We start from the raw sequence: 16,634 nt of genomic DNA on the forward strand, positions 1-16,634 counted from the left end.
TCCCATCATGTCTTGGCAAAGTTCTGCAGTCTCTTTTCTGTCCTGTTTATCCAATTTGGACAGCATACTGTCAGCAGTTGAGGCAAGGGCAGTTTCTTGCCCAATGGCTAACTTTTGCCACAAGGAAAGTAAACTCTGTATGGAATTTCTTCAGTGCCCATTATCTTTGAAGTAGATTGGTGCTGCCAGGAGCAGTCATGCCTCATTATCATATAAAAATAAAGAACCTTATGTTATTAAAACATCTTAAATGTCATATTCTATAAATCTCAGAAGTGTTTGAAGATCACTTGCCTATCTAAAATATATCTGTTTGACCTTGAAAACATATCTAACATGATTACAAGTTTGATTGTAATAGGTGGCTAACTACTAACCTGCATTTCTCTATTATCCTAAATAGTTTTTAATAATAAACTTTCAAAGACTAGAAGTTTACATAACATTGTTAGATGAGCTATATAGATACAATACCTTGAACAAGAGTAGAAACATCTGCCCGGTGGTGGTGGCGCACACCTTTAATCCCAGCACTTGGGAGGCAGAGGCAGGCGGATCTCTGTGAGTTTGAGGCCAGCCTGGTCTCCAAAGTGAGTTCCAGGAAAGGCTCAAAGCTACACAGAGAAACCCTGTCTCAAAAAACCAAAAAAAAAAAAAAGAGTAGAAACATCTACACAGTATGTTCTAAAAAATTAACCTTAAATTTGTATTGATATACAAAAATTCAAGCCAATGTAAAATATTTAAAGCTAGTAGTTGCCTTTTTGGTTTAAAAGTAGTTTCAATAATTACCTTTTTATATTAGCATTTCTATAACATATCTATATTAACAAAAATGTCAAATTTTTATCAATACACAAAAATCCAAGCCAATGTAGAATATTTAAAATGAGTAGTTGCTTTTAAAAAGTAGATTCAATAATCTACCTTTTTATCCTATTTCTGTGTCCCCACCATTTTCTCTTTAGAACAAGATCCCTGAATCTAATCTTTGTTCAGCTTTTTTCCCTGACCATTACCAGTAACAACTTGTAACCAGCCACCCTAAGCGATGACAAATATCCGTAACCCAGTAAATGACCAAAAACCACACACTCCCCCTCTTGGGTATCATATTCTTAAATTTACTTCTTGCTGTTTGGGGGCAACAGCATCTTTAGGGGACCCTGGAGAAGAATTGGGATAGTTTTCAAGTCCTGGGGGAGCTAGCTGTGTCATTTGTTGTCCAGTCTCTGTGTGATGGGAAAGTGCAGCGCTTGTCTCAAGTCCTGGCTAGAATAATAAGTCTGTGAAGCCGGTTCATCTCAGCCAGCCTACCTTGAAACTGCCTTGAGCAGTTTGTAGTCCAAAGCCAATCTTTAGGTGGTGTTTGTCCGCTTAATGGTGTGATCATAGTCCAGGTGGAATTGTCATTGTGGAGCTCCATCATCTTTTTGGAGACTCCAGAGATTGCTGTTAGGAAAGTTTATCATTCACTCTAGAAAACTTAAACATCATTAATGTCAAAAGAGAAAGTTTAACTTTTAAGATATTAATATACCTGAAGGAAAGTTTCAAAAAGTCAAAATAAATTTGAGGGTTAAAAGATCTGTGACAATAATAGTCCCTTGATTTTGGTTTTCTTCTGTGCCATACCAGGTGACTCTTCTGATATGAAACAGAGACTCTGAATTTTCTTGAACAATATGCGTGGGTTTAGCGAAGGAGAGAGCCACACTCCAACTCTAAACCCAGTTTTAATTTTTAATTGAACCGGGACTACAAAAAGAACATTTGCATTATGTATCTGTAGAGAACAGCAGAAACAAACATTTGGGAAGATTTATGAAATTTTATCCTGTTGGAAATGTGATATACCAATATGTTGTTGGTTGTTTTTTGGCTCTTTTATGGAGCCCACCACCCAGCTCCCAAGTAAATCACTTGAAAGCTTATTCTTAATTATTAATGCCTGGCTTTAGCTCAGCTTAGTTTCTAGCCAGGTTTTCTTAGCTTAACTTATCCAGTCTACCTTTTGCCTCTGGGCTTTTCCTGTTCTATTACTTCTGTAAATCTTACTCTTACTCTGTGGCTTGCTGTGTAGCTGGGTGGCTAGCCTCTGATGTCCTCCTCCTTCTCTGGCTCCTAGATGCCTCCTCCCAGATTCCTCCCTCTATATATTCTCTCTGCCTGCCAGCCCTGCCTATCCTTTCTCCTACCTTGTTATTGGCTGTTCAGCTTTTTATTAGACCATCAGGTGTTTTAGACAGGAACAGTAACACAGCTTCACAGAGTTAAACAAATGTGGCATAAACAAAAGTAAACACCTTAAAATAATATTCTACAACACCAATAGGCCAATTTATTCTTTTTCTTGGGACATTTTCTCTGGATGATTCATCCGTTTTCTTCAGATGACTCCTTTGTTCAGATTCCTTAGCTGGATGCCTTCATTCTCCTGGAAAGAAAAAAAAACATAACCCTGTCCCAAGGGTAACTTTGGGGAGTTTCCCTTTTGGCAAGTTATATCTGATAAAATGATAAGCATTTGTGAGTCTTATAAGTTAGTTTTCTAATCTGTTCATCTATGGGTGCTGATCTTGCCTTTAAAGTCCTAATTACCCTTTTGCATTGTGAATTAGCATTTTCAAAAGCCAAAAAGATTATTATTTATCTAGCTTCTGAATTTGGTATCATTCTATTTACAGCTGAAGTTAATCTTTGTAAAAAAAATAAGTGAAGATTTCTTTTGGGCCCTGTATAACTTTAATAAATAACTCACTTCTTTCTGATTTCTTCAGTTCTGTCCTAAGCATTCAAAGCTGCTGCACAGCATAGAGCCAGAGTGTGGTCATCATATAGAGACTGTCTTTGTACATCAACATAATCGCCTTCTCCAAGAAGTTCATCTTGGGAAATTTCAATACCTCTAGCCCTACTTTGTTGTTCAGTGGTCCTAGCCTCATCTTTCCACCAGGTCCTCCACTACAATTGAGGACCAGGCTCCAATACTGGTGTAACCAAGTCTTTCTAGTCTTGTGGGACAATTCTGTTACTAGTTGACCATGAATTTAACATCTGCTTCACAAAAGATAATATGCATGCTAAATGAGACTATCACTTCCTTATGTCTCCTCAAATCTAAAATTTTCGCAGGAGTTCAGTCAGCTCTTACACAGCCTTGGGGATACCTGTCATTTGGCAGTTGTTCCCATAAGGTGACTGGATAAATTAAGGTTGTTTGAAAACCTTGGGCTGTGCCTGTCTAATTTTAAAGTGTAATGGTGAGATTGTGTTTTCTTTAAATTCCCCAGTCTGTGTCTGAGTATCTCTATTATCTGTTTTAGTAAGTTTTTCTAAGGTTTGCATATTATCAGTCACCTGTTTTGCTCTCTTCAGCAGTAAATATTTCTAGAGCTTTTGTCTTAGCAGTTCGGCAGCAGATGATTCACTATCCTAATTAGTCTTAACAATAAAAACCCAGAGTCAGATATCGAGGGTGAAAGCTGAAAGATCAGAGAAGCAGAGCAGCAGCCACTAGAAACTTTTTACCTCTACAAATCCTTAGACCAAATGGGGCTTGAGATCCTGTCTCCACCAGCCTTATATTCCTGCATCCACCTCCCTAGTGCTGGTTTAAAGTTGCATGCTACCACTGCCTGGCCTGTATGGTTAACTAGTGACTAGCTCTACCCTCTGATCTCCAGGCAAGCTTTATTTGTCAGAACACAAACAAAATATACAACAGAAATGCAAATGACCAAGAAATAACTTAAAAAAAAGTTCAGCATTTTTAATCATCAGTGAAATGCAGATTAAAACTACTTTAAGATTCCCTCTCACCCCAGTCAGCATGATTGAGTAAATGAATGGCAACATGTATTCACAAAGATGTGTGGGGAAAGAGGAAATCTTATTTACTGCTGGTTGCTATGTAAACACAGGTAGCAACAACAGAACTCAGTACGGAAGTTTGTCAAAATACTGAAAATGGGAGAATCAAATGACTTAGTTATGCCACTTTCCTATGTACCTGAGGATTTTAAGACAGTGTCCTGGAGCAATACTTGCCCCCCCCCCCCCCCATGTTTATAGCTGCACCATTATCATTGACTGCTGTGTGAAGCCAGCATGGAGGCCCATTAACAGACACCTGGACAAAGGAAATGTGGTTAATATATACAACGGATGGAATATATGTAATATGAAAGGAGAAATGGGGACTACCTGGGGAAAGAAGGGGGACTAGCTGTAAAGGAAGAGGGGTTATTCTGGACGACTTCTGCGCATGTCAATATGTAGGTTTGCCATTGTAGCAAATGCATCCCTCTACCACTCTGATGGAGACTAGTGAGTGACATAAGCTATGGATGCATGTATAGGAGTTTGTGCACTTTCTGCTTAACTTTGTTATGTACCTGAAGCTGCTCAGTTTTTAGAATAAGAAAAGTAAAGTCTCTCTCTCTCTTTCTCTCTCTCTCTCTCTCTCTCTCTCTCTCTCTCTCTCTCTCTATATATATATATATATATATATATATATATATATATATATATATTACTAAAGACTGTTGGGGAGTAATATGAATTCAAAGAAAGAATATAGCCTTATATAGGAGGATGCTATGATAAAACCTATTATTTTTGTATGGTACTCTAAAAATGAAAAAGAAAAAAAACAATTCAAGCCCAGGCAACAAAACATGGAAGGAAACGTAGGCAGAAGTGGCACTGTACATTAGGGAAGTGGGTGTACAGTCTGTTGTGAGCAACAGAGATGAGAATGTGGGCTAGAGCTAGAACACCTGGCCTGACTCAGATCACATTTGTTCTGTCTTCTGTAACACAGCTATCTATGAGTTTGTCTTAGTTATTTTCTATTGCTGTGATAAGACACCATGACCATGGCAACTTATAGAAGAGTTTATTTGAAGCTTACAGTTTCAGAAGGTCCATGATCCTCATGGCAGTGAGCATGGAACAGACAGGCAGATGTGGTGCTGGAACAGTAGCTGAGAGCAACATCTTGAGACACAATCTAGAGGCAGAGATAAGTGTGTGTGTGTGTGTGTGTGTGTGTGTGTGTGTGTGTGTGTGTGTGTACGACGACACTGGAAATGGCATGAGTCTTTTCAAACCTCAAAGCCCACCCTTAGTTACACACCTCATTTAACAAGGCCACACCTCCCGATCCTTCCCAAACAGTTCCACCAACTGGGGGCCAGGTATTCAGATGTAAGAACCTTTAGGGACCATTTTCATTCAAACCTCCACAGTTTGCCATGCTGAACACATCTGTTCAGTAATTTCTAGTCCTATGTACATAAACAGCACAGTGTCTTCATCAGCACAACATGAAACAGAAATATTTCCAAAAAGCATGATTGAGGTGGATTCCATAAAGGTAAACACTGTACCTTATAGTCTCTCAGTTATACATTCTATTTTTGTAACTGGGGTACTGGGAGTTGTGGATGACACAGTGGATACTCTGAGATGATGTGATCTTGTTGTTGATTCAGAACAACCCATGGATCAGGTTCTCCTCACAATCAGCTCCAGATTCTATGTATCTGGGTCTAACTACACTTCAGTTTAACCTTAGGTTCTCTTCTGAGTGGGAGACAGGTGACTTGTTAGCTATGAAGGATGCAGAGACTTCTGTCCAGTGCCCTCTGAGCCTTTTCACATCTCTCCAACAAATACATGAATATTTATCTAAACCAGGCAGGGTGAGAAAGGGGAGAAGATAAATGAAATAAAAGAAAACTTTAAAATGTCATCTAATGTATTTTAATATTTAGAAAGCATTGTACTTTTATTTTTCAAATATAAATTTGTTAAAAATCTCCAGTTCCCTTTTATCTATGAATTCTTCCCTTATTGTGCCCCCTTGCATACTCAGACAAGTGTCTCTGGTGAGCTGTCCTTTGCCTCAGCACTGAAGTGGGTACATGTTTAGAGACTCAGTCCTTCTCCAGGAGCTACCGCCTCAGAATCTGCATTTTCATTTCATTTCATGTGTAACAGTTGAGAAGTGTCACTCTAACTCAGTGTGACTCTCTCCTGTGAGAAATGTGTACCACATCAGGACAGTACATGAAATTCATACTGTATTCATGTTGTTTTGTATATCATGAAGTATAATATTCAGATGGGTTTGTTAGGGCATATGCCATTGTCTTCCCTTGAAGATGGGTAATGTATAAGATATTATATAAAAATATCTCATTCGCTATCCTACTACTCTTTCATCTTTCTTAAAATTAAAAATTCTGTTTCTAACCACATATTATTTATATATTGATATTGAGCTCTCGATTATACTACTTAACTAAATTAACATATACTGTTCATTTATTTTTATTTCAGGGACTGCTCTCCTTCAGGGATGTGGCCATTGATTTCTCTGCAGAGGAGTGTGAATGCCTGGACCTTGCTCAGTGGAATCTGTACAGGGATGTGATGCTGGAGAATTACAGCAACCTTGTGTTCCTGGGTGAGGATCACTTCCATAGTGAATTCTTAATTCTCTTTAAACGTGTAACTTCCTCTATTGGTAGAATATCTCATGGGAACTTATGCTTTCCAACAATGAGCTTCAGATTTTTGCATTATAACAATTATTCCACAATTTTACACATGCATGTACATGTGTAATGTACATTGTAATGTACACATGCATGTACATGTGCATTTCCACATGTATATTGGCCATGCCCACCTTTGTCCTCTGACCCTTTCCGCAGACCCCTGTTTTCACCCCATGAAATCTTGTCCTACTTCCATGTATTTTTCCCTCTGGCCCACTGCATTTGGTTAAAGTTGGCAGCATGAGTGTGAGTAAGGGGTTATTTACTTAAGCATGGCTAGCTTTTAGCTAGTTCTACAGTACCAGGCATGAGTGATTCCTTACACGTAATAGTCATGCCACATCTATGTCAGTGGACACATCTTTCCCAGTAGGTTGGTATTTTGTGGGTGGATTGTTTTTTGGTTGGGACATCTGCTCCCCAATAATGACATGGAGACTTATTATTATTTATGAAAGCTCAGCAGATAACTTAGGCTTTTTTCTAACTAGCTCCTATAACTTAAATTAACCCATTTCTAGTAACTTACTTTCGGCCTCATGCTTTTATTGCCTTATCTCCATATTACCCGTCCTCCTTGCTCTGCATCTCCTGGCGTTTCTGCCTTTCTTCTTCTTCCCAGAGATCTCTCTGTCCCAGAAATCCCGCCTAACCTCTTCCTGCCTATCTAATGGCCATTCAGCTCTTTATTAAACCAATCAGAGTGACACATCTTCACACTGTATAAAGGAATATTCCACAACAGTATTATAGTTTTCAGAGTTCACAGATGCTGACTTTTCTATCCAAGAAGACTTCACATTACCTCCGACTCTGTGAAATCTGGCTGGCCCAAAGAAAGGCTCCAGCTCTGTTAAAACTCGATGTATCTATGTCCTGCAACTGGAGTATGTGATGTCTTCAGTGATTGGGTCCTATGGTCTAGTCTGTCAGGCAACCAAGAGGAATGGACAAGTTTGCAGTGCTTTGGTGGTCTCTGGCACACCCTGAGCTAAAATTCATAAGGAGGTATTCTACCCGTGTGATGGATGGCACTTAAAAAACAACAACAACAACAACAAAAACCCTATGTCTTTTGAGCAATAGTATCTATCCACCCATGCAGGGTACATTCCTTTAAACCTTTAAATTATAATTTAAATTAATTTACAGAGTAATAATATTCTGTGTGGCTTTTTTAAATCCTTACTCTTAGCTAATCCTCTCCTCCAGATACTGGACATCCCCACCTGCACATCCATGTCCACTTCAATCTCTCCACCCCCAGTAATGCCTAACTCTACTTTCATACCATTTATACTATCCCACTATCTTCTGTTCAGACAGTCCCTCTTCAGTGGCCCTTCTCTACCTTCCAGTCTGCTATAGGTACTCCACAGGAAACACAGAAACCTGAAATTCAAAGCTAAGGTCCACACATGAGAGGGAATGTTTGACATTTGTCTTTATGACTCTCATTTACCTCACTTATCCATTGCACAGTTTCATGTTTCTTTGTACCTGAATACAATTCTGTTGTGTGTGTATAGAACACATTTTCACCCTTCACTCGTCATTCTTTGGATATGTAAGTGGATTTAATTTCCTAGCTGTTGTGAATGGAGCTGCAATGACCATGGATATGCAAGTATCTCTGTGGTAAGAGATGGAATCTTTTGAGTATATGTCCAAGAGTGATGTAGCTGGGTCATGTGGTAGTTAGGAAGTTTTACTTTCAGCTTTTTGAGAATCCTCTGCTTTGATTTCCATAATGGCTGCACTGCACCAGTTTATACTCCCACCATAATTTAAAGTGTGTGTGTTTTTTATACATACTTGCCAAAATTTGTCATCATTTGTTTTCTTAATGATAGCCTTCTCAATTCAGGTGAGATGGAATCTCAAAGTAGTTTTAATCTTCATTTTGCTGATGGCTAAAGATGACAGTGACTTGTAAAAGTATCAGCTGTGGGTTTGTCATTTTTGAGATCACTGTTCAGCTTCAGAGTCCATTATTTGATTGGATTGTTTGTTTTCCTGATGTTTGCTTCATTGAAGTTTGTTATTCTCGATATTTCCTGCCACGTGTATAGCTTCTGGATACTTTGGTCAGTTATAAGTCTCTACATCAGCTATTACCAGCTGCAAGCCACAGCTGCATTGAGAACAGCAGAAATCTATGTATAAATACAAATATTTAGAAGTCAGTTTGACATTATTGTGCATATTGTAAAATGTCATTACAATATTAAGTCTACTAATCCATAAGCATAGGAGTTTTTCCATCCTCCAGTATTCAATTTCTTTTTATTTTTTTCCTTTGGTTTCTATTCTTTAGTGATTTAAACTTTTCATTGTGGAAGTCTTTTATTCCCTGGGTTAGGTTTATTCCAATGTATCCTCTTTTCTTTTTTTGGGGGGGGGGATCGGGGATAGGTTTGGTGAGTAATTTCTTCCTCCATATGTTTGTTTTTGCTGTATAGGAAGACACTGATTTTGGTTGATATTTGCATCCTGCCATTTTGCTGAAAGTGTTTTTCAGCTCTGCTTGTATTCTCATGGAGTCCTTTGGGTCTTTCATATAGAGAGTCCAATTATCTGCAAATGGATGTACTTTTTTTTAATCTGCAAATGGGATAGTTATATAATTTCTGTCTTTGAGTCTGTTTAATGCAATAAATTTATGTATGTTGAACTGTCCCTGCATATGAGGGATGAAGTTCGGATGATGATGATGTTGATGATGATGATGATTATGATGTGGTTTTGCAAGTATTGAGAAATTTTACATCTATGTTCATCAGAGATAGTGGGCTATCATTTTCTCTTCCTATTCTTTTCTCTTCTTTTATTTGTTGTGCTTTTGTCTGGTTTTGATATCAGGATAGTATGTACTAACAAAATTAAGGCAATGTAAGATAAATAATTTAAGCATATGTACAACAGACAATGAAATTGAAGTAGTAATTGTGGTGACATTTTGTGTATGATCTAATAAATAAAGCTTGCCTAAAGATCAGAGAGCAAAGCCAGCCACTAGTTAGCCACAGAGGTCAGGCAGTGGTGGCACACACCTTTAATCCCAGCACTCAGGAGGCAGAGGCAGACAGATCTCTGTGAGTTCAATGTCATCCTGAGCTACACAAGATTAATCCAGTCTAAAAGAGAAATAGAGCCAGGCAATTATGGCACACACCTTTGATCCCAGTACTTGGGAGATGGAGACAGGAAGTGATATGGCTAGGTGGAGAGAGGAATGTAAGGCGGGAGGAGACAGGAGCAGAGGCTCTTTCAGGCTGAGGATTTGGTAGAGTTAAGAACTCTAGTGGCTGGCTGCTCTGCTTCTCTGATCTTTCAGCATTTATCCCCATATCTGGCTCTGGGTTTTTATTAAGACCAATTAGGATTTGAGCTACAACTAATTAAAAAATAAATAAAACAAAAAACTCCCAACTTCAAAGAGCCCACATTCAAATGGATTTACTTCAGATTTCTACCAAACTTTTAAGGGAGAACTAAGAGTCATATTTCTCATTATTCCATAAACTAGAGTAGGAAGCCTTCAAACTCCATTCACAAAGTCAGATTCCTGCTCTTAAGGAAAACTTAAGGGAGTTGTAGGTGTAGCTGATGAAGTTAATTACAGTTCTTGTGTTTCCAACCTTGTTGTTTTGGTAGTGTGACTCCTTCCTTCTATTTGGAATTTTATAAATTGAGAGACATGAAATATGACACATATATCTTAAAGTAAAATATTTTACCCAGCAGCTTAAAAATTTTTTCTTGAGGTAAAGCTCGAAGTATTGAATATATCTATCAGGAAACATTTAAAGAAATTATTTTCTGCCATCTGTTATTCTATTTCCTCTTTTCTTATAAATATAATAGTGATATATAAATGTCAGTTCTAGAGAACAACATACAATCCTCACATTTATCTTTCCTCCTAACAGGTCTAGCTTTTTCTAAGCCATATTTGGTGACATTTCTCGAGCAAAGAAAAGAGCCGTGGAATGTGAAGGGACCAGCACCAGCTGCTGTATACCCAGGTATGTGGGATTGCATAGATCAGAACACACAAATGAAAGGTCCAGAGAAGCCACAGAAAGGCAGGTATCAAAAGCCGGATGGACTAGAGATTCTGTTTCAGGGAAAGTGGTGATTCAGAATGTTCCACTTGTTACCCCTCGAAGTAGGATATTTTCTGACAGATGTTTGTCATACTTTTATTTCCTCAAACCTGTCCTTCCTCTCTAGTGATGTCTGCATGCATCTACAGTGACTTTAGTCTGGCCTTCTGCAGGTGAGGGTCTAGATCACTATAGACTTGCCATTGCTTTCCGTGCCTCAGAAACTTGTATACAGTTCTAAGACTTATATGTCAAGCCTTTATAGCACAGTGTCACCACAAATAATTTCTCTAATTACATTTGCATGCTCAGTATTTAAAGTTGTTCCATCAGACTTCTTTATAAATTATTATAGTGTATTTCTGTGAATTTTTTAGCCATAAACTGATTGTCAATGATTTATAATTTATGATACATTGTTTTTGTGGTACATGATAGCAAAACAGTTACACACAGATAAATCTTGCAGAATATTTATACACTGTGTGAAGATGTATTGCTGTGATTGGTATAATAAAGAGCTGAATGGCCAATAGCTAGGCAGGAGGTGTAGACAGGACTTCCATGGACAGAGAAGACTCTGGGAACAAGAAAGGCAGAGATGCCAGGAGACACAGAGCAAGAAAGATGTGCAGGAGGAGGTAACACTTATGAGCCACATAGCAGAATGTAGATTACTATAAATGGGTTAATTTAAGTTATAAGAACTAGTTAGAAACAAGCCTAATCTATAGACCAAGCTTTCATAATTAATAAGAATTCTCTGTGACATTATTTGAAAGCTGGCAGGACAGAGAAAGACTCATTACATAAAAGGAGGAGATGTTGTGGGATATTTTGATCATATTCTGATGTTCTCAAGACTGCCAGTACAGTTTGCTTTGAATAAGAGGGCAGAGATAGCTGTTAGCAGACAAAATTAGCCATAGAGGTTTTAGAGGACTGAGAGCAGATAGAGAGACAGATGCAGGAAGCAGTAGGGCAGGGCTTAGAGAGCATCTCTGCCCTTTTGGGGTCAAGGGAGGAGAGAGAGAGAGAGAGAGAGAGAGAGAGAGAGAGAGAGAGAGAGAGAGAGAGAGAGAGAGACAGAGACAGAGACACAGAGAGAGACAGAGAGACAGGGGGTAGGTGGGCAGGTATGTAGGTCATCGCTGGTCGCTGCTCTGCTGTCTCTCTGATCATTCAGGTTCTTACCCTGATATCTGACTCCTGAGTTTTTATTGATAAAGAATAGTTAGATAAGCACTTTCAGGTAGACAAGTATTTTTAGTAGCCTACCAATATTCTTTCAGAATTTTTCTGAACTTGCAATTGTATTTTCTGTGTTTTATTTTTGTATAGGCTCCCTCATATCTGTTGCTAATCTTCTTCGATATAGCTTACATTATGATTGGATGACAGTTTTTAGCAGTGGCTCTTTAGGGTAATGTAAGATATTAAAGTGTCTACAAGTCATGTGCCTAGTTCCAAATAAAGTTGATGTTCTTTTTTTTCATGTATTAAATACTAGTTCTATATTTTCATGCTATGTGTATTTATTTCGTCATTGGTTACTTAATAGTTGTTTTATCTTGCTAAATGAATATTTCTAGAAGTTACTAAAATTTCATAAACAATTGATAAATATGTTGCCTCTCCTGAAACTCTGTATTTAAAGGTAAACTTGAACATCTTAAAAATCATTTAATAGCCTTTATTTTAACTGAGATCAAAAAATATATAACATGAAATTTACTGTCTTAAATATTTGGGGCATTGTTCAATACATTCAAATCATTATGTCACAAACCTTTCAGAAATAGTAAAGCTTTTGGAACAAAAAACATAGGAAAATAATTGTGTAATTTTTTTGTCCATTCCATCTAGTTCACCATTTAAATAGGTATTCTATGATATTTTCTATTTTAGAATTTTCATGTATTTCTAATCAGATAATATCTATCTTATGTAATGGGCATATTTCATTTTGCATACTGCCCTTAAGAGTTTTCCTTATCATAAATATTTCATTATTGCTTACCTTAAATGTGTGTGTGTGTGTGTGTGTGTGTGTGTGTGTGTCTACTAAGGACTTCTGATTCATATGAAGGACAGAAGACAACGTGCAGGATTCAGTTCATTCCTTCCACTACGTAGGTCCCTGGAAATCAGGTACCTTTATCCACAGAGCCATTTCATTGAGTACATTTAAAATTTTGAATATGTTCCATTGTTTTTCAGTGGAAGTTTGTGTTGTTTCACTTACTATATTTTTTGAATAATGCTATAGTAAATACAGTTATGGAGTCATGTCTATTTTCCCATTAATACGAGAATAAATTGCACTTAGAACTATATCTATGGATATAAGGATCCATATGAAAGATAAGCTTTATAATTATAACTATGTCATTAATCTTTTACTAATACTTCCACCTTTACTCAACAGAAATAAAACCTTATAAATTTAAAGAATGTGGCAAGACCTTTCCTTGGAATTCACTTCTTATTCAACACCATAAAGCTCACCCTGGAGAAAAACTTTACAAATGTGGTGAATGTGGCAAGGCCTTTAATGTTCGCTCAACACTTTATAAACACCATAGAATTCATACTGGAGAGAAACCCTACAAATGCAAAGAATGTGGCAAAGGTTTTACATGCTCTTCAAGCCTTAACCAACACCACAGAATTCATACTGGAGAGAAACCCTACAAATGTCAGTGTGGCAAAGCCTTTAATAATTCTTCAGCTCTCACTCAGCACCAAAGAATTCATACTGGAGAAAGACCATACAAGTGTGAAGAATGTGGCAAAGCCTTTAATAATTGCTCAGCCCGTACACGACACCAAAGAATTCACACTGGAGAGAGACCCTACAGATGTGCAGCTTGTGGCAAGACCTTCAATTTTCCCACATCACTTTCTCAACATCAGAGAATTCATACTGGAGAGAAACCCTACAAATGTGAAGAATGCGGCAAAGCCTTTAACTGTTCTTCACATCTTAAACAGCACCGAATTATTCATACTGGAAAGAAACCCTACAAATGTAAAGAATGTGACAAAGCTTTTAACTGTTCTTCAAGTCTTAACCAACACCGTAGAATTCACACTGGTGAGAAACGCTACATATGTGAGGAATGCGGCAAAGCCTTTAATAATTGTTCAGCTCTTACTCAACACCAAAGAATCCATAGTGGAGAGAAACCCTTCAAGTGTGAAGAATGTGGCAAAGCCTTTTATAATTGCTCGGCCCTCTCTCGACACCACAAGATTCATACTGGAGAAAAACCCTTCAAATGTGCAGATTGTGGCAAAGCTTTTATTTTTCGCTCATCACTTTCTCAGCACCAGAGAATTCACACTGGAGAGAAACCCTACAAATGCAAAGAATGTGGGAAAGCCTTTAACTGTTCTTCACACCTTAACCAACATGGAAGAATTCACAGTGGAGAGAAACCTTATAAATGTGAAGAGTGTGGCCAGACGTTTATCTGTTCATCATACCTACATAAGCATCAGAAGATTCATACTATTGAGAAACTCTATGAATGCAAAGAATGTGGTAAAGCCTTTAGCTGTTCTTCATACCTTAAATATCACCAGAGATTTCATACTGGGGGGAAATCTTACACATGCAAAGAATGTGACAAAACCTTTAGGTCCTCTTCATACCTTAGGAATCATCAGAGATTTCATACTGGAGAGAAACCCTACACATGCAAAGACTGTGGCAAAGCCTTTGTTAATTCTTCAAGCCTTCTTGTACACCAAAGAATTCATACTGGAGAGAAACCATACAAGTGCAAAGAATGTGGCAAGGCCTTTCGGTGTTCTTCTTATTTTAAGTATCATCAGAGACTTCATACTGGAGAGAAACCCTATACATGCAAAGACTGTGGCAAAGCCTTTGCTAAATCTTCATGTCTTATTCTACACCAAAGAATTCACACCGGGGAAAAACCCTACAAATGTGCAGAGTGTGGCCAGGCCTTTATCTGTTCCTCATACCTGAGGAAGCATCAGAGAATCCATACTGGTGAGAAACCTTATACATGTGAAGAATGTGGCAAAGCTTTTAGTATTTACTCAACCTTCATTCAACACCAGAGAATTCATACTGGAGAAAAACCTTACAAATGCAAGGAATGTGACAAAGCATTTAATAATCATTCAGCCCTTATAAAGCATCAAAGAATTCATACAGGAGAGAAGCCCTACACATGTAAAGAATGTAATAAAGCCTTTAATAATAGCTCAAGCCTTATTCGACATCAACGAATTCATACTGGAATTGAAACCCTAGAAGTTCAAGGAATGTGGCAAGGCCTTTAATAATAGTTCAACTCTTAGCCCCCAAACTCACAGTAGTAGGAAAGTAAAATGGAAAAAAGGTTACAAATAAGTGTTTTATACATATTCAAGTGTAAACATTCACGCATGAAAGAAACCCTACAAGTTCGAATAGTGTTGCAAGTCTGTTAGCTCTTCTTATCTTGATAGCAGAGGATTTGTATTGGGGAGCCCTAAAAATATATCAGGGATTTTAATGAATGTTCACTCCTCATCAGTGAATTCATGCTTCATGGAAATCTTAGCACTTACTGACTTTCGAATGACCTCTGTCCAATATGTGTGAGCAAAGTAGTTATGCCAGAACAAGTGAGGTAAACATAAGGAGTGTAGTGAAGCTCATACCTCAGATCTTGCTGGATATGAGAATTACTGTACATGGTAAATCCTATGAATATATAGAATAATGTAAAAATAAAGTGAATACTGCTTATAAATTATGGGACATTATTTGATGTGATAGAAATAAATCATCACAGATGTCAGAATCATGCACACAGCTCAGTAAGGATATGAACTTGCTAATGAAACCATATTTACTACGTAGCCTCATGTTTGAAAACAGAAGTTAGCACAACTCTCAAACTGGGTTAAAAGAACAAGACTAGTTCCTGATTGATTTCAGTCTAGTTCTTCCCACAGAAAACATATAGTAGGTATGAAATAGAGGTTGTCTGTGAAGCTTACTTCTTTAAATAAACAAATTTGAATGGTTTGTAATGTAGTGTCTCTGTTTTTATTGTGTAATATATTCTGTCACAGCCAATAACATATTCCACATTACTAAGGGAGGTGAGTGACAGGATTCAGTTGTATATTGCTGAGAATTATTTGAATAACTGGTCACTGTATCCCAGATGCCAATGTCTTTCTAATGATTTAGAGGAGATTAGACCATATGTTACATATTGGTTCATCCCCTTCTTGTGGTAATTAGGAAGGAAGGAGTTTTTAGAGGATAATTTTGTTCTAGTTTTCTGAATCTTGATTTATATTACTGTTTATCAAATTTTACTATATATAAGTGCCACCCTTTTGACCTACAAAATCCCCTTAAAGTTTTGTTATTTATTACATGAAATATCCTACTCTTAAAACCAAATAAACTTTAGGAATTAGGAGAATGGGAGCACCATGTATATATATGTCCATGCTTTTACATAACTGTGGCTGGCCTGGCTGGTGGGAATAGATATAGTCTAAAAGAAGCACTTGTTCTCCTCTCTTGTCTTTCAAGAAGTTAGAATTTCTCTAAGATCCTGCTGGGAGGAGAAAAGCCCTGGGGCACGCGCAGGAGGCACTTACCTTTTTGAGACTTAGTTTGTCTGATAGCTTTGCTGGAAAGACTAACCTTGCAGGAGAGATGGGCTGTGCCTGTGCTGGGCAGGGGACCAGTCTTGGCTGGACTGCTTAGATATGTGTCCCTTTTGTCTTCGAGTTCAACCCAGCCATTGCGTTAGGATTCAGAAGATGACTAGCAAATTAATGGATCTCTTTTTCCCTTTTGTAATGTGGCTACATGGAATAAATCTTTGTGGGTTTCTTTTTCTACTTATTCGGCTTATCATTGATGGTTGACAGAACCTGGGTAGTTGAGACGCAGGCTGTAAGAAGAAAGGGG

The 16,634-nt window shown here is 37.8% G+C and overlaps 1 protein-coding gene across 5 annotated transcripts in view; it reads left to right on the forward strand.

Moving 5' to 3' along the window:
- The window catches only part of LOC128113366 (zinc finger protein 43-like), a 153,682-nt gene that overhangs the window by 5,657 nt on the left and 131,391 nt on the right, over nucleotides 1-16,634 (forward strand). For 3 of the 5 annotated variants that reach the window (XM_052742996.1, XM_052742997.1, XM_052742998.1), the window contains exons 2-4: nucleotides 6,349-6,475; nucleotides 10,502-10,597; nucleotides 13,107-14,699. In XM_052742996.1, the coding sequence (XP_052598956.1) occupies nucleotides 6,349-6,475; nucleotides 10,502-10,597; nucleotides 13,107-14,699 (1,816 nt within the window). Of the gene's footprint in view, nucleotides 1-6,348; nucleotides 6,476-10,501; nucleotides 10,598-13,106; nucleotides 15,729-16,634 lie in introns of those variants that run through there. The other 2 variants (XM_052742994.1, XM_052742995.1) reach the window with 1 other exon arrangement.

The sequence above is a fragment of the Peromyscus californicus genome, unplaced genomic scaffold (assembly GCF_007827085.1).
Source record: "Peromyscus californicus insignis strain IS unplaced genomic scaffold, ASM782708v3 Scaffold_18__1_contigs__length_77618521, whole genome shotgun sequence".
Taxonomy (NCBI): Eukaryota; Metazoa; Chordata; class Mammalia; order Rodentia; family Cricetidae; genus Peromyscus; species Peromyscus californicus.